The following is a 20000-nucleotide window of genomic DNA, read 5'->3' on the forward strand; positions in this document are numbered from 1 at the left end:
GGTTCTCAGCAAAAGCCACAACGAAACGGTAACAAATAATAGAGGAGACATATTGTGAAGCTTATTTCTTCGTTTTGGCAAGTAGCCGTATAATAAGCGGGATAATGTATAGAACGCCGGTCATTATCAGGAAAATAAGTCCCTTCAGGGCGAAGCAAGACCCCTCCGCTGGCGTGTCGGGTCCGGGTCGCCCTGTCGGGACTTATTTTTCCAATAATGACCGGCGTTCTATACATTATCCCTTACATGTGTGTTTACTTATGTAAGTGTCTATGCTGTCTTTTTTTGTTAATATAAAATCTCATTATTTTCATTGTTGATATTTCATATTGTTATTATTGATATTGTTATTATTATTTCTATTATAGTAATGCTTAATGTAGGCTTTCAACGTTATTTCAAACTGTTATTTTTAACTAATAATAATGTAGTGTTCATATACTGTTAGTCGCATCAGACAAAAACATCTGCTAAATATCATAAACATAAACATCTCTTAAGGGAGCTCACTAGTTGTTTAGCATTCGTTCACTAAGCACCTTGGCTAACGTAATATTTTATCAATATGAACACAGATCCTTAATTCATTCATAACTCTTCTTCCGACAGTGATGATTTGAGTGTAACTGGCACAGACAACTGCACATTCTCCCTCTGCCAGAAGGCTCTTGGAAAAGACGATTTCACCAAAATCCCCAATGGGGTGAACGGTGTGGAAGACAGGATGTCGGTCATTTGGGAGAAAGGAGTGGTCAGTGTTTCTTTGATTACGCTTATGGCTGCTTTGGCTGTCTAACTGATATGTCTGCCTGATTGATGCACTTGTGACAGGGACAAATGGACAAAATCAAGAGTTCTTATTAGCTAGTGTGAAGATTTCACCAGCAGAATTTTGTTCCCTGTACAGAATGCTGGCTGTTTTTTTTTTTTTTTTTAAATAATGCAATGATCTATAGAATTGTATCATGCTTTATGCCAACCTGTAATTTTATAATTTTATACAAGTTATACTATGCTTTACACGACTCTACTCTGCACTAGTGAAATGCATGATCTGTGTATCTAGCCTGTGTCTCACAGAGAGTCACTCTGTCCTTTAGACCACTAGTTCAAGGTGCACTGACAGACTGAACTTTTTTTTTCTTTCTGTTTACTTTCCTCAGCATAGTGGGAAAATGGATGAAAATCGATTTGTGGCTGTTACCAGTACGAACGCTGCAAAAATATTCAACCTTTACCCTCAAAAAGGGCGAATTGCCCCCGGTTCAGATGCAGACCTAGTCATATGGGACCCAAAGGCCACCAGGTAACAGACTATATTCCACAAAGTGCATAGTTTCCTTGGTATAACACTTGAGACTTTATACGGTGGGAGAATGATATTGATATAATATGATTGATTGAATAACATTGAACTAGTGCTAGCATAAGAACATTTCAACCTTATTTTTGACATGGCATTTTGACTTTATTCTTGACATTTCCACTTTATTGTTGACATTTTCATTTTTTTCTCCATTTCTTATTTCGCTGTTAATGGTGCTGTAATACTCAATCATTCCTCCTCGTGTTCGGGTCCTGTTTTCACTGTCGAAATCATTATTATGCCGATAATAACCGGCGTACAACGCATCATCCCTTGTTTAAAACATATTTATTAATGAAAACTAACCACGCCATGATTACCTTAATAACTAACCATTTTTATGTTTGCTAATTTCACGGTGGTTGTAAAAAATGACAATAATAGAACTCACTTCAGTTATAGCAACACATATTTTATAGAAGGACAAATCTAAAGGCAAAAGGTACACTCTCTCAGAACAGAACACATCAAATATGACATGATGACAAATCATCCGGTTTTAAAATGCAGATGAGCTCCCGTGGCTGACTGGGAGCATACTGTTCCCATATGACGTTGTCAGAGGCTTGTGGCAGGCTCACAGACTTCAACTCTGGGTCATGTGGTGATATCATGCATCGGTGAACTGATAGGAATAATCCTAACAATCCGGCGCTCTATTTTTAACAATCTTCAGACTTACGCACTGTACACTAGGTAGTATTCTAATCTTTTACTGTTCAGTCATGCCCTCTCATTTTCTCACAGATATGGATGTTTAACACAGATATTGTCCAAGTGAAGGGATGGATATGTGCATGATCTGGGTTACGACACACACACTCTCACACACACACACACACACACACACACACACACACACACACACACACACACACACAGATATTGTCCAAGTGAAGGGATGGATATGTGCATGATCTGGGTTACGACACACACACACACACACACACACACTCTCACACACACACACACACACACACACACACACACACACACACACACACACACACACACACACACACACACACACACACACAGTGACTTTAAGCCTGAAGAAGACCCTCAAGGGTTGAAACGCTGCTCAAATAAAGTTGTCTGGGAGTTTTTAAAACAGTGTGCAGGCCTCTATCCTCCTTTCACTACTGCACTAGTGAGTACCATGGTTGTTATATAACCCCAGAGCACCACCACTCCCTCCGTTCACTACTGCACTAGTGAGTACCATGGTTGTTATATAACCCCAGAGCACCATCACTCCCTCTGCTGCTGCTGAATCAGGGCTGAATGCCTCCAGGGGCAGTGTGCTCCGCTGGGGCCGGTGACGTGGCCCGCACACAGGGCACACAGCCAGCTCAGACACCACTGCATCCAGCGGCAGTAGGAACCCAGCGCTCATATCTACCGGTAGTTTGTAAGTAAACAAGGCGTGGATAAAAAGACTAACTCGAGCAGCTGCCGAAAGACAGTGAGTTGAATGATTGTTATCTGCAGAGAAGTGCTGTTGACTCATCTTACACCTAAACCGTCACCTCGTTCATCGTCTCAATGATTTAACCACAAACTGTCATTTGGCAGGTTGGTCAGAATAGCTTTGCGGTAGTCAAGTATGTGCACTTTATAAGACCAGACAATAAGTTAAGTAGGCTAATTTTTTTATTTTGTTTCATGCATGACATTTATACAAAAAAAAATTCAGAAAATATTTTATGAATTTAATGTAGAAAGAAATGATGCAATTTAGAATGAGGTTAGTAAAGCACAGTTTAATAATCCTTGGCATTGCCACTGGTAGGCGCTGGTTGATGTTAATTGGTGGTTAACGTGAGGAAGACAGGAACGTTACCCAAGACGGAAGATGGAAGACTGAAAGCAGCAAAAATAATTTATGTTAGTTTAGTATTGTGAGGCGTTTGATCAAAAGAGATGAAGAGATAAAGTCATAATGTACATTCTTTGAGTGTACATGGAGCATGAAATTAGTAAGTGGAATTGTACGATGTGGTTCAGCAAAAGTTCATTTTCACAAACCATTCCCTAAGTGTCCAGTACCCTACTTTGATTTACCCAGCAGAATTTGTAGGCTACATTTAGTTTGCACGTTTTTCTCCAAATTATAGATCTTATCTTCAGTCCTATCTAAAGTTTTTATCTTTAATATTAAAACCATAATCAAATTAAGAATTTAGAAGACATTTAGAAAGGTCTGGAAGAGTGAAGATGAGATGACACAGTAACTCTTGAATCATAAATTTCATACATCAAAGTTTTTCTAAACGTTATAATTGTAACTGTTTCTGTATGTAGTTCCGATCCCGCTAACCCTCCCAGCTTGTTTAACCACCATGTCTCCTAAAATATGGAGGATAAGCGAAGTAACTAAGAGTGTGTGTGTGTGTGAGAGAGAGAGAGAGAGAGAGAGAGAGGGGGGGAGAGAGAGAGAGAGAGAGAGGGGGAGAGAGAGAGAGAGAGAGAGAGAGAGAGAGAGAGAGAGAGAGTCAAAACCGAACCAGTTCAACAAGTTCCTGGCGTCAGCTTATTGCCCCACATATACCAAATCTTTCAGAAGTACAGCACACGTTTTAATCAGCTCTGGCTTTAACAAATGTCTAAATTGCAGTTGCCCACTCAGTTCCAAAGACCATAAATCCATGTTGCATCAGTGACATCAGTACAGACATTCGTTGTGTTGAAGAGCATTAACTGTACTTTCGTGATATAAAGCCCACACAATAATTTATTTTCTATATATTGGAATGCATCTCCTGAGGCAGACAATGATGAGAGTTCTGGGGTGTGGTTAGTATACTGTATACTTAACTGGCTTAAACTAAAAAGCATAACCGTACTTTATCTGTCCATATCAGGACCAACCTCTGCTAAGCAAACTAAGTATAGTATATATATATTCTTGTGATCCCGTGAGTTTAGAGGGGTTGTGTGTTTGTCTCTACTTCCTTTAAGGCCAGGTGCTGGACAAAGTGAGCATATAACAAAAACAGGGAATGTCCACACACCAGAGTTTAGCTCCCAAATCCGTCTGGGTCTTCAGGCCACGCCGGTGTGCGGACATTCCATCTTTCTCTCTGCCGCACACGTGTTGCCACTGCAGGTGTGCGGAAACAAGTGGAAATGCATGAGTGTCTACTCCGGATGTGGATTTGTAATTTCAGAGTAATTTGCTGATAAACTCATAATATAGACATAAGAAAAGTTATAAGACACACACAGGTTAAATACTAGCTGATGTGTCAGTTGGTTTGGATGTACAGTACCTCTTTGAATGACAGTTGAAGGCATTCCATCATTTCATCAACTCAGAGGGAAATTCACTGGTTTGGATGGGAGTTTCTTTTTCCACAGACCCCACTTTCATCTCCTCTGATTTGACCCTGAATAAGAATGCAGATATTTCAAACTAATAGTAACTAAAGGTTTTGCATAAAAATAACAACTTCAGGTGTTACATCTGCATAATGCCCACAGAAAAAACAGACTATTTAGGAAAGCATTTCTTTTTTCTTATTTTTAGTTTTCTATTAGTTCCAGAAAGTTTGTTAGGCTTATAGTTGAAATGGTAGACTATTCTCATTCGTAAAGTTGGTGTCACATTCTCCCAGGGATTACCATAACTCAAGTGTTGTTTCTTCCCTGAAGTTTGTTCCCTTGTCCATGGAGTCGTCTGCCGCAGAAACAGAAGCATTTTCTTTGACATCTGGCAATTTAGGTCTCCTGTTCCCACTGAGCCTTCCGTCATTCACTTGTCTGTGTTTGAACAGTTTTACCAAAAAACATACATTGTACTAAATGTATATTACTTAAAATATGAAGCACTAAATATCTATTCCATGAAATGGTCTAATCTGTTCGTTCTCTATCGGTCAGCCTCAATTTGATTTAGGAATGTGGGGAATTTGTGTTGCTTTGTATAACTGTATAACTGCTTAATAACAAAAGAGAAGAAGTCCACACTGCATCAGTGAACTGATAGAAATAATCGTAACAATCCGGCGCTCTATTTTTAACAATCTTAAGTCTTACGCACTGTACACTAGGTACAGTAGTATTCTAATCTTATACTGTACAGTCATGCCCTCTCATTTTCTCACATATATGTATGTTTAACACAGATATTGTCCAAGTAAAGGGATGGATATGTGCATGATCTGGGTTACGACACACACACACACACAGATATTGTCCAAGTGAAGGGATGGATATGTGCATGATCTGGGTTACAACACACACACACACACAGATATTGTCCAAGTGAAGGGATGGATATGTGCATGATCTGGGTTACAACACACACATGCACACACTCACATACACACACACACACACACACACACGCACACACACACACACACTACACAGTCTGTGGTGTTACATAGCCAATATAGCCTGCCTGAGTGAGTGAGTGAGTGGGGGAGATGGGGAGGGATTATGGGAACTGCACTAGTGAGTGACTTTAAGCCTTAAGAAGACCCTCAAACGTTGAAACGTTGATCAAATAAAGTTGTCTGGGAGCTTTTAAAACAGTGTGCAGGCCTCTATCCTCCGTTCACTACTGCACTAGTGAGTACCATGGTTGTTATATAACCCCAGAGCACCACCACTCCCTCTGCTGCTGCTGCTGCTGCTGAATCAGGGCTGAATGCCTCCAGGGGTTTACACTTTGCATGCAAAGATGTGTGGTATGCAAAGTGGGGGCTTTTTCTCCTTTCTAAACATTGTTAAGTTTGACCTAGAACTCTTAGAAACAAATAAAGAGACTAAGTGAAGCCTTTTTATTGTAAACAAAAACAATAGACACATATAGCCTATGAAAACGCACACTCATACAGTCCAATAGAATGGAAACATCTCTTCAGTCATGAAAACGTGTTTTGGCTTGCTTGACCTCATCTGTGGTGATTACCACTGCAGTCAGTGCTCCCTCAATGTTACAGTTTTTAAAGGAACAATGTGTGAGTGCTCCTATGGATAAAGTCAAATGTCTGTTTTAATGTGTTTTAAATACTATCTCTTTTCAAGAATAACTCCATTGAAAAGACATACTGTAGGTGTGCATTCATTCAGAATAAACTCACCTGCGGTGCTTTGTCTTCATCGTAGGAGTTAAGCAGTAAGGCTTAATGCTGCCGTATTCTGGTGTTTTGAGTGTCGGGTGTTAGTAGTTCTGACAGCAGACTTGGCTGGACTGTAAATCAAACAAAAACCATCAAGCCGGGTCTGAGCTTGGAATTTCAGGAGTCAGAGCTCTGAACTGCTCAACAGTTTGTTTATTTAGATATCTTGAGGGCGTTGGCTGGGCTGCCATCTAGGCGAGGATATCATTGTGTGTGTGCTACCTAGGCGGGGATATCATTGTGTGTGTGCAGCAGGTGGATTGAGATAGTATAGGCAGGTGGATTGAGATAGTATAGGATAGTATAGAAATCTTTGACAAATCACTTCTACAGTTTTCACACATTTTAATGACATACATGTACCAGAGGGGGGGGGGACAGAACTGAATTTGCACAAATTGGAGAAGAAAGGAAGGGTCTCAGTGCCTTAGGATGCTCTCTTGGGTTGAGTTGGGAGAAATGTCTCGTTGACCCCCTTTGTGGTCATTAGCCCTGAAGTGTAGATACTCTGCGTTGCATTTGATGAGGCTGGTAGTGAGCCCAGTCATGGCAAGGAGCAGTTAATTGGCCACCCTCTTCCTAATGACTGTATGTGCAATCAAAGGCACTCAGTTAATTGGCCACCCTCTTCGTAATGACTGTATGTGGAATCAAAGGCACCTGTCATTGCAGAATTATGCAATGGATTTTACCTTTGATTCTTGGAGCCTGGAGAGCTTTAGAGGAAAATAAGCTTCTCCCCTCTCCAATTCAACAAGACCTGAAGGCTAGTTATAATGTGGATTGAAGTCTTATATAAGATTGCTCAAGACTATTTGAGATTGACAATTACCTATGCCAGTAATTCTTTCTTTAGATACACACCAACTCAGCTTATTTGCCATCTAACCTCATAGATAAGAGGATACATTGCCCTCCTGTTGTTTTAGCAATAACCCAGTCTGACACCGTTAGCCTAGCATAATTCACTGGAAGTGGCTTACACCATTTAGCCAAGGATAGACTACACATTTCCCAAAAAGTCAGCATATTCCTTTAAGTAAAGCCCAACTGGCCCTTTAGTAAAACATATCATTTCATTCTGCAAGCATATAGCACCATACACATTTTATAGACTTTATTTTTTGCTGAAGAGCTTATCTCACAGATGTAATTCGGCCATTTGTTCCATCTCTGCATTTTGTTAATGAAAATCTAAAATGGATTCCTGTCATTTCAGTATCAACCTATAATTTGTATGTATTATGCTTCCTCAGAGGCAGGCATCTTCTGCTCACAGACACAGAGTGTTGGTGCAGCAATTTGTCTGTTTGTTTGTTTTTGTTCATATTACTGTGCTGATCCAGCATGTATGGAAAAGGCTTGCACAACACCTTCAACACACACATAAACAAAAACTTGTTCTTTGTCAGTTCCATTTGTTCGACAGGTTTGCATTGTGATCGCCTGCCTTTTAGACGGGACCTGACTTTAGAGAGACATTGATTCATTATTGTTTTGTTGTTTGTTGTGAAAAAAAAAGAAATGTTGTTGCTATGATCTTTGTTTGCTCAAGCCCAGCCTTTTGCCCTCCAGGACTATTTCTGCCAAGACCCACCACCAGGCTGTGGACTACAACATCTTTGAGGGCATGGTGTGCCACGGTGTTCCCGTGGTGACCATCTCCAGAGGGAAGGTGGTGTATGAGAATGGGAAGGTGCTGGCCAGTCCAGGAGAGGGTTGCTTCATACCCCGAAAACCCTTCGCCGAGTTTGTGTACAAGAGGGTGAATCAGAGAGAGGAGGTCAGTGGCTACCATCTGTTGGCTACCTTGTAACTAATGGAAATCCAATGGCATGCCGCCATGTGAAGACCATTTCATAATCATACTATTTGACATGTTTTGTCTAAAGGGACTTACAAAACATAAAACAAGTGCAACAGAGTGCCTTGTCTCTTTCACACCCTCCACAAAAGAGCACTTTTGTTGAAGTCAGTATCTGCATAGGACTCCATAGTAGCATTTTGAGCTTTTAGATTATTGCAATAATAATAACAATGAAAAACATCTCTGTCCTCTGTACCAGGTGCAATGTACATGCAACACTGGGCCTTTTCCAATGTAAAGATTTATGGTGATTAATATCAGCTAAATGATTCGTTATGTTATGTTAATGCTATGTTAATCATTGGTTAATTTGAACTTTCTCCTCAGGTGGGAACGCCTCTTGCAGTGAGCAGGGAGCCTTATAGCGGAGAAGTCATATCTTTAGCACATAATGGCAAACCCTGAAGACAAAACTCACAGGTAAAGTCCTAGATGAAGTGTCTTGCACACTCCCTAACACAAAAAGAGTAACTTTTCATCAGTTAAGTCTGGGCCCATGTCCTAGTTGTCAGAATGGTCTCCCAGTCATGACGAGCATTGACTGATATTAGAGATGACAAGTCTTGTCTCTCTTTTTTATCAACTACTTCAGCTCTTTTATAGAGTTGAACGTCCTGGCTCTCATCCTGGCATGCTAGCGTTTAACAGAGCTGTCACCCCGTCCTCATCCTGGCATGCTAGCGTTTAACAGAGCTGTCACCCCGTCCTCATCCTGGCATGCTAGCGTTTAACAGAGCTGTCACCCCGTCCTCATCCTGGCATGCTAGCGTTTAACAGAGCTGTCACCCCGTCCTAATCCTGGCATGCTAGCGTTTAACAGAGCTGTCACCCCGTCCTCATCCTGGCATGCTAGTGTTTAACAGAGCTGTCACCCCGTCCTCATCCTGGCATGCTAGCATTTAACAGAGCTGTCACCTTCAGTTTGAGATGCTCTGGTGTGCTATGTCTTTTTCTGTGAAAGTTTTAAACATTGTGACTATGATAGAAACATAGAGGCAATGTTGTGTTTTTAAAGAAGGAAGTAAACTGGGGTTGTTTTAAAGGACAAGATGTGTGTTTCATTGTGTGGCTAATTATAAATAGTCCATGACAGATTTCCCAGTCCAGCTATTTTGAAAGCTGGCTCTTAATTTTGAGCCATCATCAAATTTTGGTAACTGGATAAGTTGTTTTACTGTCCATTTCAGGTCAAAAGGATTGAAAGGGTGAGCACAGGAAGAGCAAAAGAAAGGATTGCTCCTCACTTGAAAATATTTTCTTCAACTTTCAACCAAAGGAAACACACTTATTATTCACATGTATTCTTCAGAGCTGATGGCATAGAGTGTATAACAAAGTAATTCCAACCTACCATCATAAGGAAAACATACAGAATATATATTTCATGTGTGAAAATGTACAGTATATTGATGTGGTTAGGCAGACTTATTTTGCCTTTTTTCTAAAATACAAAGATTTGCTCTGTCATGTCTAACGTTTCCAGCAAACAAATGAAAGCTTTGCTACAATAACTAGCAGGGTCTCCATAGTTTTCCCCCTACAGTGGGGCTGGCTGGTGGCTGCAGGCCACACTCAGGGTGTCCTCTGGTTAACGTGAGAGACAAGTCCCTCGCTGGAACACCATTACCCAAATCCTCCTTATCTCTGTAGCTCGTCCTCGCCGGATATACTGTAGGCTTTAGTTTCTTATCTACTGCACATTCACATTCAAATTAGCATAAAAAAAATCCCTTCCTGCCACCTCAGCTACAGCTGTTTGTGCCCCTCTCCTCGTCTTGACTGGTAATGGGGTCAGTCAGCATCAGCATGTTTATATAGTCTAATCTGTTAGGATGGGGTGGCATCAGCCTCCTCCAATGACAATTTCTTTCGACATCAAGAAATTACTTCTAAGGAGTGTTACGCAGCAAGAATACAAGGCATTTTCAACAGGCAATTTGGACAAAAATTGTGCAGTCTTGGATATTTTTTTCCTGGCACAGGACATTTTGAAAACTGAAATAAATATAAGTGCTTATCGATTAGTCTCGTGTGAATTATCTTGTCCATGAAAATATTGCATCCTGCTCTTCATGTGCCTACATGGCAATATTGTGCATTCTGCTGAAGTTTATCTAAATGAAACATTGAGAGGTACGCTGCCATATGGAATTAGAGAATGACTTAGTCATCATACATTTTGCAGTGTAAGGTTATAAGAAAACGAGGAATGCTTTTCATGGGAAACACTGACTGGGAAAACGATGCAATGTCTAGCTATGCACACTGTGATTAACATTAGAAAAATGAGGACTGCTCTTCATGGCAGACTGCAAACAGTTTAATGTCTACCTGAGGACACTGAATTAGATTTTATAATGATGCAGAGAATGATCCACATACACACTTACATACAGTATTATAACATAAATACAAATGAACGTGCAATAATATACTAATATAATAATATACATAAACAATAATATTTGAAATTGTCAGTTAAAATCTGCTCTGGGAAAAATTAAAGAGACCACTGCACATTTTTCTGATGTTATCCTACAGTTGCTGAATGACTTTCGAATGAGTTAACGGTCATATTCAAATTGTTGTATTCATTGTTTGTCAACATAAACATTACATTCGTGAGGTAGAAATATTTTATTGGAAAGCTTAATGAAAGTATTACAAAATGTTTTACACATACACATTATGGATATGTGCTGAGTCTCAGTCAGAGAGACTATATAAAGTAAGTTGAAATCACTAAGTAACTCAACTCCTAACTCCTAACTGGTGAAACTAAAAATGGTGTAACCATTAACCAGCCAAGTGTTTCATAATCGTGCAGAGATGTGTTTGTCAAAGAGAGAGAGGGGGAGGGAGAGAATTAGCATTAAAAACCCAGGAACTGAACCCAGAAAGAGTGCCCTGTGCCATACACAACACACTCAGACCAATAGCGCTTCCAAACCACACATTTGTGTCAATAAAATCATCAAACAAGCAAAAGAAGACTATTTTGAGCATTGGAGAAAACAAACTACTAGCCAAAGTAGAATACAATTCTATGAAACCCTAAAATGAGATTACAAATTGGCAGAGTATCTCATTTCTGTCAGAAATGGCATTTTATATATATATATATATATATATACACACTATACAAAGCAGAGGCAAATCCTGACCAAGTACAGGCTCAGTGACCACCCCCTTGCAGTGGGAACAGGTAGAGAGAGAAACCTGGCTGCCAAAAGAGAAAACACGTGGTCACTGCCAGACAGGAAAGGTTGAGACGGAGGAGCACTTTCTTCTTCACTGTGAAAAGTATAGAGAATTACAACAAAAAAAACTTTTCCTGTAAATTTAAAACAATCCCCTCAGGTGCTATCCTCTCAGGGGAGGGACCTTCAGCTGCCTTGGCAGAAACATATATCTCACTATGCCATTCTTCTGTGTGATTGCTTTGGCAATGCAAGTACCGTTTTGTCATGCCAATAAAGCACCTCTGAATTGAGTCAAGTTGAGATACACATCAATAAAAGCCATTGACGTGACATCAGTACAGAATCAGGGTCGGTTTAAGGGCACATGGAGATCGGAGAACATCCCACTGTTTCACTGCTTCTACAGTATAGCTGCAACAGTCCACATCCATTTACCATTCAATATGCTTTTCTCAGCAAGAAATGTGCAGCTTTAAAATGAAGGGTCATTTTGTAGGGTTTTTTTGAGTCCATCATTGATCCATCATCAAGTAAATATAGTTTTCATATTCATCCATCACTAAGCTTCTGCTTTTGAACTTCACGTTTTCTGTGATTTCACAAGGCACTTTTCAACCTCCCACAATTTGCAACATTCAACCAGGAATACTTCCTTATACTATCTGTTTCACATTGTTGCAATCTAATGTAGAAGCAGAACGTACTGTACACTGACCATGCACTCCACTTGGCTTTAATCATGTCTGACGAAGACTGGGTCAGGCTAGGGGTTCAAAACTGTTCTGCTGTTGTCCAAATATGATCGGACACCAAAACTGAGCCTGAGAAAAGAAGGAAGTAGAAAGAGGAAGTGAGGCGGGGAATATGGCAGAAGCATTAGCCGTCAACTAGAGCAGGGGTTCTCAAACTGGGGGTCGGGGACCCCAGGGAGGTCGCCAAAAATATTGGAGGGGTCGCGAAATGATTTGCAGTGTGGATTAAAGACATTTTTGTAAAGGTTTTTAGTCAAAGGCTGCCATTGACATAATGCCTTTGATGTTGACATAGCCTACCTATGAGAGAAGACATTTTCTGCCTCTGCTTCCAATGCCCATCTCACAACATTTCCAAACCAAATTCCGCCGGTTAGAGAGAAGGGGGTCGCGAGACTTGGCCCATGTTTTTTGGGGGGTCACCAGACAAAAAGTTTAAGAACCACTGAACTAGAGGAATGGGTTAAAGAAGAAAGCCGGCGATATTAAATATAGATATCCATTTCTCAAGGTCACCGAGTACTACACTCTGGGGACACTCATGAACATGCCCCCAGAGTGGAGCATTGTGGCTGCCTGGAAACTCTAACTGTTGACTGCAGCAACGAGCAAGGTAAAACCATTTAGTTTAGGGTTTTTTTTCGTACCGACAGTATTCAGTGACCTTGAGAAATGGAAATATACTGTATGTTTAAAATCGCCGGCTTTCTCCATTAATATGGTGAAACTGTTATATTACAAAACACAACATTTACATGTACTTGTATTCATTTGGCAGATGATTTTATCCCAGGTGACTTGAATAAAAGCGTAAGTGACTTGGAAAAAAAAAGAAGCTACAGCTACAGCAATAGAATACCATTTAAGATACAACACCATTGATTACAGTACTGATTCACAAAGCAATGTGTGTTCAAATACTGTTTTAGAAACTCACCTGGCTGGTAAACTGGCAAGTATTTAAATATATTTGCAATATTCTTCAAATAAAAAAAATCTGTACTTAATGCCTTCAAGTTAAAAAAACAAAACAAAAAAACAACAATGACTGAAAAGCAGAAACAGAAACAAACCTGCTTGACCAGCGTCGCCAGCTGTCCTTTCAGCATGTCCAACTTCGTCTTGGATCTCTTCCTCAGGATCTTCTCGTGCAGGTGCTGGGCTCGCGCCTCTGCATGCTCCGAGAAGAAGCGCTCGGACACGAACAGCCGGAGCTGGGTGAGTTTGGCTGAGAGGAGACTGAGGCCCACCAGCAGGGTGAGAATAATGACCAGGGGAGCGGTGGAGTACACCAGCAGCTTGGGCTCTGGCAGACACTTCTTCTCAAAGAGGGAGATGCTGTAAGAGTAGTCCTGCCTGCTTCTGTCCACAGGGATTGGGATCCCGATGACCGCCTTGTCCTCCTGGGAGACAGAGACATGCCATGTCATCATTGTGAAAGAATTATGGCTACTCTTGACTCAGATGCAAAGCCCATACATTTATACAGCTCTGTGATTTGAGTCCTCGGATGAACTTCCATCATCTTTTTATTGTTAAAATAAATAAATATATATATATATATATATATATATTTTTTTTTTTTTGTATATAAGTTTTGGCCACATCAGCATCAAGCTGGAATAGCTTTAATAAAGGACACTGAGGATTCATGTGTTTCTGCCTATATGGAACACTTGTGAGTCAGTGGCCAGAATGGCTCAGGTATGCCTGTTAACACCTTAGGAATATCCTGTCACAGACATTTGAGAAAAAATGAGGTATCTTCACAATCAAGTAGCTCTATGATCTGCTCAATGTGTTGACAAAGTTGGTATTGCGATAAGAATCCACTTTATCCTTTCTTAACTTGAATTCCTCCAGTGGTCAAAAACTTGCGGCTACATTCATGTCTTTCTCTCCTGCACTTACCTTTAGATGCATGATCACAGGGACCTGAAACGGTTCCAGTTCCTCTAGTCGTGTGCGAAGCACTCCTATGATCCAATACACCAGCGCATCGATGCCAATGAAGAACAGCCAGATAAGCAGGTTAGTCAAGACTGGCATGGCAAATTTCAACATGGCCTTTCCCTCATTTGCAGAAGGACGGGAAGACGGAATGACAACGTAGCGCTTTTTCTCTTTCTCCGTCAGCGGGAAAATGGAGGGCCTGCCCTGGGCCCTCTGCTGCTCGTCGTACCGCAGCAGGGCGTTGGTGATGAAGATGTTCTGAAACCTCCTGTCTGTGCGGTACTTCTTCACGTAGCGGAAGGTGAGGAACACGAGCAAAAGGATGCCTAGCCCTGGGAAACACTTCTGGGCAACAGAAGAGGCCGTGTTCATGGTGGCCAGGACAGACATGGCCGTACGGTTAAGCACCTGCTTGGCCTCGGACACCTTTTGCTGGAACTCCACCGAGTCGACCGAGGCCTTAAGCTTGAACTCTGACTTGCTGTCCACAACGCCAAAGTCCGTGAAGTGCTTGAGCTGCCCTCCGACCCATTTCAGCATCTGCACATAGTTGCTGAGCGGAGCCAGGTCCACTAGGACTTTCTTGGCCTCCAGGTTGCAGAGCAGACTTTTGGCCAGTCCCCGGAGGTTCTCCAGTGTGTTCTGAACGTTCCACAAGATCACTAAACTTGTTCCGGCGGCGATAAGTACGTTCCGCGTCTGCTTCAGGCCGCAGGAGATGAGGACCAGCACGGCAAAGCAGCGGACGTAATGCGATGAGGACAAGGCTACAGTAGAACCCATGGCAAAAGCAACCGCCACCCCAGCGGAAACCACGACCTCGTACTTCAGAGAGTAGCGCAGGCCAAGGAAGAGCAGGCATGACAGGAAGATGCTCAAGGCGAGACAGGCGACAGAGAGAAGCAGCTTGTCCCTCCGGCTGTCGGGCGAGTCAGCTGTGAAGAGCTGAACTGCACCACACCAGACCTGACGCAAGGTCCCCTTCAGCTGAGCTCCGGCGATCCTCATTGTCAGTGTCTACAGTACAAACACATTTAAGTGAGAGAATAAAAAAAATGGCCCCAAAGTCATTTTTTTGGGGACATACTTTTGTGATTTACATTTTAAAATAGATTGTACTGATTATTGAATGAAAGAAGAAATTAAGGGAAAGAAAGAGATTAAAAAGATACTTGGTTATAGTTTTACTCAACTTCCTGGTTTTGAAGCTGAATAGAAATAATCAGTCATAAAGAACCTTAATTCCTCAGTAAACTGTAAACCCTGACTCTTACAATCAATCTTGGTGGTAGATTTTGAATAGTCTGAATGGCAGCTCAATTCAGTCAACATAGCCTATGCATGTTTAAATTGTACTCTGTACTTAATAAAGAAAAAGTTAACTGTGATTTATGTCTGTCAAACACAAAACAAAGGTTTAAAAGAAGCAGAAACCATGTTTACCTGATGGTGCTCTTGACTTTGTGTCCAAATGCAGTAAGCAGAAGTGCTGTGTTGCTCTTCTGCGTCTCAGACAAACCGCGCTTACTCATCACAGGCATGAGTTATGTCGCAAATTTAAAACCACACCACAGAAGTATGCATTCACGTGCAGTGCGTGAGAAGTCTCAGAGCAATGAAACTCAAGAGGATAAAAAGCATGTTACGTGAGAGAATCAGGGTGATCCAACTTGTCATTTAACATTGGTTCAGGCAGCATTGAGGTTTGTACCAAATAAGGTATAGAATACTAAAGTGTCATCAAAGTAGAGTAGTATAGGCTCCATCATTTACTCTACTAAGGAAGTAGTGTGTTGATCATGGGGTACTTGTTCCTTCTTGTTTTTCTTCATGTGTTGTCCTCTTTTGTTTTATGAGAGACTGCTATAGTTCTGAGAACTTTCTTAATGAAATTATATGCTTTAGTGATCTGCTCATGTCCTAAGCAAAATAGTGAAATATATCATGTATACTAAATAATGTCATATCTATTTTTGACACTATCAGTGGACACAGTTGTTTTTTGAGAGTCAGTAACTGTAATGTACGGTAACATACTGTACAATAACAGAATCTTCAGCACATCAAAGATCTACATTCCGATGATAAGCCCTACAGAAGTCCAACTTAAAACATGTTTTTGAGAGGAGCCACTCTCAACTGAAGTGGTATGTTTCATCTTGGGTGTGAGCTGGGAATATAGTTCTGTTGTTCCTCTCAGTGGCGATGTTTAGGGTGTGGATAGATTAGAAAACACACTTTTCTGATTACATGTTCATTGCAGTGAAAACTTTACTGAGGGGGTTCATCGTCACACTTACAATGATGCTTAATGCACTGGACTGAATTTACTTGATTTAATTATGGCATTGTGACCATCCTGAGTTAAAGGTCTACTGTGAGGAAATTTCTCCCACCTCCCATTGTATATCACAACCAACGTATTACTTCTCCTTAGTTGCTTCCTATTCCATGTGTATATCGCCAGTGACAGTAGCCGCAACATACAGTACCAAGCTCTGTCATCCAACACGACTTTGACATTGAGTAGCCTTTTTCTTGATGATGAGATTCGATTTTTCTTGATGATGAGAAATATCATAGAAAAATATAATATAATAGAAAAATAAATCGCATTTAGTCCTTGAGAGTATAGCTCATATCCGTCATGCAAGATGAATAATGTTATGTTTTTGTTAATTTGGTACCACTGCTAACATCAGCTAGCAACAAGCGAGCAGCTACAATGAATACAAGTTAATGTTACCAAATTATCAGTGCTAAAGTTATTTTACAATACTTGTATAAGATATATTACTAGTTTTCAACGTTAGGGAGAGGAAGAGGAAGAGGGAGAATGCTGTGTGTGTAGTCAGTAGTCATCCATTCAAGCAGGCACACATGCCTATTCTCTGAGACTGGACTGGGACACCGGTACAGTGTTATATCCATTTTTTATTTTTTTAATTTGAAAAATAACTTACATAAATCTCTGTACTCAACCATACTTCACCAAGACATAGCCTTGGCATGAACACATTGCACCAGAAAAAAAGAGAGAAGGCATTCAAAAAGGGTCAGTAACATGTCTTTGCCATCAATTAGAGACATTATCCCTGTTCCAGAAAGATCTTAATGTAGGTTTTGTCTATTTATGCTTATTAATTTTACTCAAATCCCAGGAAATTGGACACCTAGTATGTACAATGCAATTCAGAAAGGAAATATATAGCTTGTTACAGCAACAAGATATAGAATGAACACTAAAATATATCATTTTGTTTAAATGGAAAAGGAATAATGTCTCAATATATTGTCATTCAGACATTGAAGCTATACGATTCTGATACCTCCCAGATACACTATTTATAATTACAAAAAATAGCAAAAATGAAAAATAATTGGTCTTGGCTTATAATTAAATTAACAAAAATATATTAAATTAATTTATTTACGCTTTCTCAAAACAAAACAGAACAAAACTATTTTTTGTGGCAATATCCTAAGGTCATTTCCCTTCGCGAGTGATTTAGTCATGGCTTCACCAACAAGGCCGAGAAAGGTCAGCAGCACTGCCCCATTGTTGGCGTCTGTGCTGCCATATATCCTAGTAAAAACCTTTTGTTAAAATACTGAAACAAAATAAACATGCAACCAAAAGCACTTCATGTCAACCACCAATGGGATTTAAAACATTTGACCTGTCTTTCAAAACTGTCGAACAAAGTTTAGGAGGTGGAATGTTTCTTTAAAAAAAAAAGGGGAAAAAATAAACTTTTGCTGATCTGTTTATTTTTCAGATCATGTTCAAGAGCTGATTTCCATTACCTAATTTTTGAGTTCAATTTCAGGTGAGGGAGAAACAAAACATTGTTGACATGCACTGTACAAGAAACTGCTTTTTTTCCCCCTCAAATCCCCAAATATCATCTTTATCAAAACATGCTGAGTTACTGTTAGGTGAGCCCAAGCCATGTTGCAGAAAATCCTTTTCAACATGCTTGATTTAAACAAATCAAATCCCAAATACAGATTTTTAAAACCTTACGGAGCAGCGAAAAATAGGCTGTCTGCTCGGAATCATCAGAATGAAATCAGGGTGAGGGTGGGGGGTTGGAAGGAAGGGAGGGGGGCCGGGCGACAACAGTTGCAGTGAGTACAATGGCTACTCTGGGAGATGGGTGGGGGGGGGTGTACAATACATCATGTTCATCCTCAAAAGGCCTGTGCCTTTACAATAAAGGAAATAATAAAACATTTATTTTCTTTTACTTACTTCTGTCACATAAACAGGATTTGACTTGTTACTGTAAATAACCCAAACGTATTTTCCTTTTAGACTGCATGTCAACTGCATGTCTGTAAAAATACAGACCAGGATTTCTAAAGGACAATAAACAAGGTATCTTTTTTTCTGTAATCACGCTGTGGCATTCACTCCCCTTGAAAACCATGCACTAGTGAAATTTATCTTTAAAAATAATATAAACGGTTGAAAATGGCTGTTCTGTCCTGTGTTTTTTTATTTTCTTTTTTGCAAGTTGCAGCCTCAAGAAAATATTTTTTTTTCACTTTTAAAGTTCAGCTAAATTTGTGTCCATGCAAAAAAATCATCTTTTTCCTCATTTAAATTTCATACAATATATCAACAGAGAAACAGTTCAATTGGATCACAAAAGTTCATGTCTGGGTTGTCAAGTCCTACTACTCAGGAGAGTTCATGGTCGCCATCTTTGTATTGCCTTTTCGAACTTTTTTTTTCAAGTCTCTCTGGTGGACTTGGGGCGGTGTACATTTCAGGGGGAGGCAGGGTTGGAAATGTCAGGGCCGTCCACTCTCTGGACATCTTTCTTTGATCCCATCCTCTCGTCCTCCCCCTTGTCAGTCAGCGCAGCTGTAGGCTGGTGGAATGGCATGACCGAGCCTCCAGTCTGGAACACTGTTACCCCATTTAGCTCACCCATATCGAAAATAATAATAATAATAATAAAAAAACAAATAACAAGAAAATAAAAATGAACAAATAAGACCTAACAATTTTTTTTCTCCTTGTTTAAAAAAAAGAGAGAAAAAAACACACAACGGCCTTCTGTAAAACTCAGCAACGCGTTAGCGGTTCTCATCTACCCCTCATGGCTTGAAGAGGACAAGAAGCCAGGAATTGTGGGATACCTTCAGCTACAGGAGTCCACTTCCTGTTTCCTCCATTTGCCAGTGACCCCTGCACTCACCAACGGAATGACGGTGAAGGGGTCTCGCTCTTCAATCGCACAATGTGTGCGATGAATTATTATTTTTTTTTGCGATTTAACACAGGACCACTGTTTTTTACCCCTTAAGAAACAGGCTCAGAAGACACAACATCAAGCATGCAGTGTAACCGGGGGGGATGTGACCTGTCGCAAATTCTTATGCTCCACCCTCTGGCTTGCTACAACAACGCTACCTTCTTTAGCGCACACTGCTACGAGCGACCGAACGACGAACTGTCCAATGAGGATTGAGAAGCTCTTCGAGTCAACGGGGCCAACGTCGGATCCACCAGTGAGGAGGGAGGAAAGAGCTTGAACCAGCCAATCACCATGTTGGACAAGTCCAGATCGTCTAGGAGTATTTGAACGGCTCCCATGAAGGATTTGTGGTCCATGCGCCCATAATCTCCCCAGACAATGACCTGGAATGAAGAACAGCCATGTCACACTTCATACCATGTTGAACTTTTAAATACAGTTGACTATAAAATCTTAAAAA

General features: G+C 40.6%; 3 protein-coding genes across 5 annotated transcripts in view; 1 reads left to right on the plus strand and 2 right to left on the minus strand.

Moving 5' to 3' along the window:
• The window catches only part of dpys (dihydropyrimidinase), a 22313-nt gene extending 12631 nt beyond the window's left edge, over positions 1-9682 (plus strand). Inside the window, exons 6-10 of the mRNA XM_076279971.1 lie at positions 610-751; positions 1164-1306; positions 8071-8278; positions 8690-8782; positions 9550-9682. Coding sequence (XP_076136086.1) covers positions 610-751; positions 1164-1306; positions 8071-8278; positions 8690-8767 — 571 coding nt within the window. The 3' untranslated portion in view covers positions 8768-8782; positions 9550-9682. The remainder of the gene's footprint in view (positions 1-609; positions 752-1163; positions 1307-8070; positions 8279-8689; positions 8783-9549) is intronic.
• Positions 6467-15868, minus strand: dcstamp (dendrocyte expressed seven transmembrane protein). Of its 2 annotated transcripts, XM_076279973.1 has the most exons (5): positions 15714-15868; positions 14229-15287; positions 13391-13720; positions 12281-12386; positions 6467-6566 (listed from the first exon to the last, which is right to left on the minus strand). In XM_076279973.1, exons 2-4 carry the CDS (start codon positions 15276-15278, stop codon positions 12324-12326), a joined length of 1443 nt encoding a protein of 480 aa, XP_076136088.1. In that variant the 5' UTR covers positions 15279-15287; positions 15714-15868; the 3' UTR covers positions 6467-6566; positions 12281-12323. The 2 variants fall into 2 exon arrangements, with proteins under 2 accessions (XP_076136088.1, XP_076136087.1); XM_076279972.1 differs by lacking the exon at positions 6467-6566 and having other exon boundaries at positions 10836-12386.
• Positions 15869-17186: 1318 nt separating this feature from the next.
• rims2a (regulating synaptic membrane exocytosis 2a) overlaps positions 17187-20000 on the minus strand; it is a 126305-nt gene continuing 123491 nt past the window's right edge. For both annotated transcript variants that reach the window (XM_076279968.1, XM_076279970.1), the window contains one exon: positions 17187-19923. In XM_076279968.1, coding sequence (XP_076136083.1) covers positions 19714-19923 — 210 coding nt within the window. In that variant the 3' untranslated portion in view covers positions 17187-19713. The remainder of the gene's footprint in view (positions 19924-20000) is intronic.

Source organism: Alosa pseudoharengus, unplaced genomic scaffold (assembly GCF_046254945.1).
Source record: "Alosa pseudoharengus isolate Yale_2024_CS ecotype anadromous, Long Island Sound unplaced genomic scaffold, YU_APseudo_1.1 YU_APseudo_1.1_scf_12, whole genome shotgun sequence".
Taxonomy (NCBI): Eukaryota; Metazoa; Chordata; class Actinopteri; order Clupeiformes; family Clupeidae; genus Alosa; species Alosa pseudoharengus.

Coding starts and splice junctions, on each gene's coding strand:
- dcstamp (XM_076279973.1), bottom strand. CDS start 15,278: ATGAGGATCGCCGGAGCTCAGCTGAAGGGGACCTTGCGTCAGGTCTGG. Junction 13,721..14,228: donor CTGTGATCATGCATCTAAAG/GTAAGTGCAGGA, acceptor TCTGTCTCCCAG/GAGGACAAGGCGGTCATCGG. Junction 12,387..13,390: donor TGGCGACGCTGGTCAAGCAG/GTTTGTTTCTGT, acceptor TTCTTTTCTCAG/GCTCAGTTTTGGTGTCCGAT.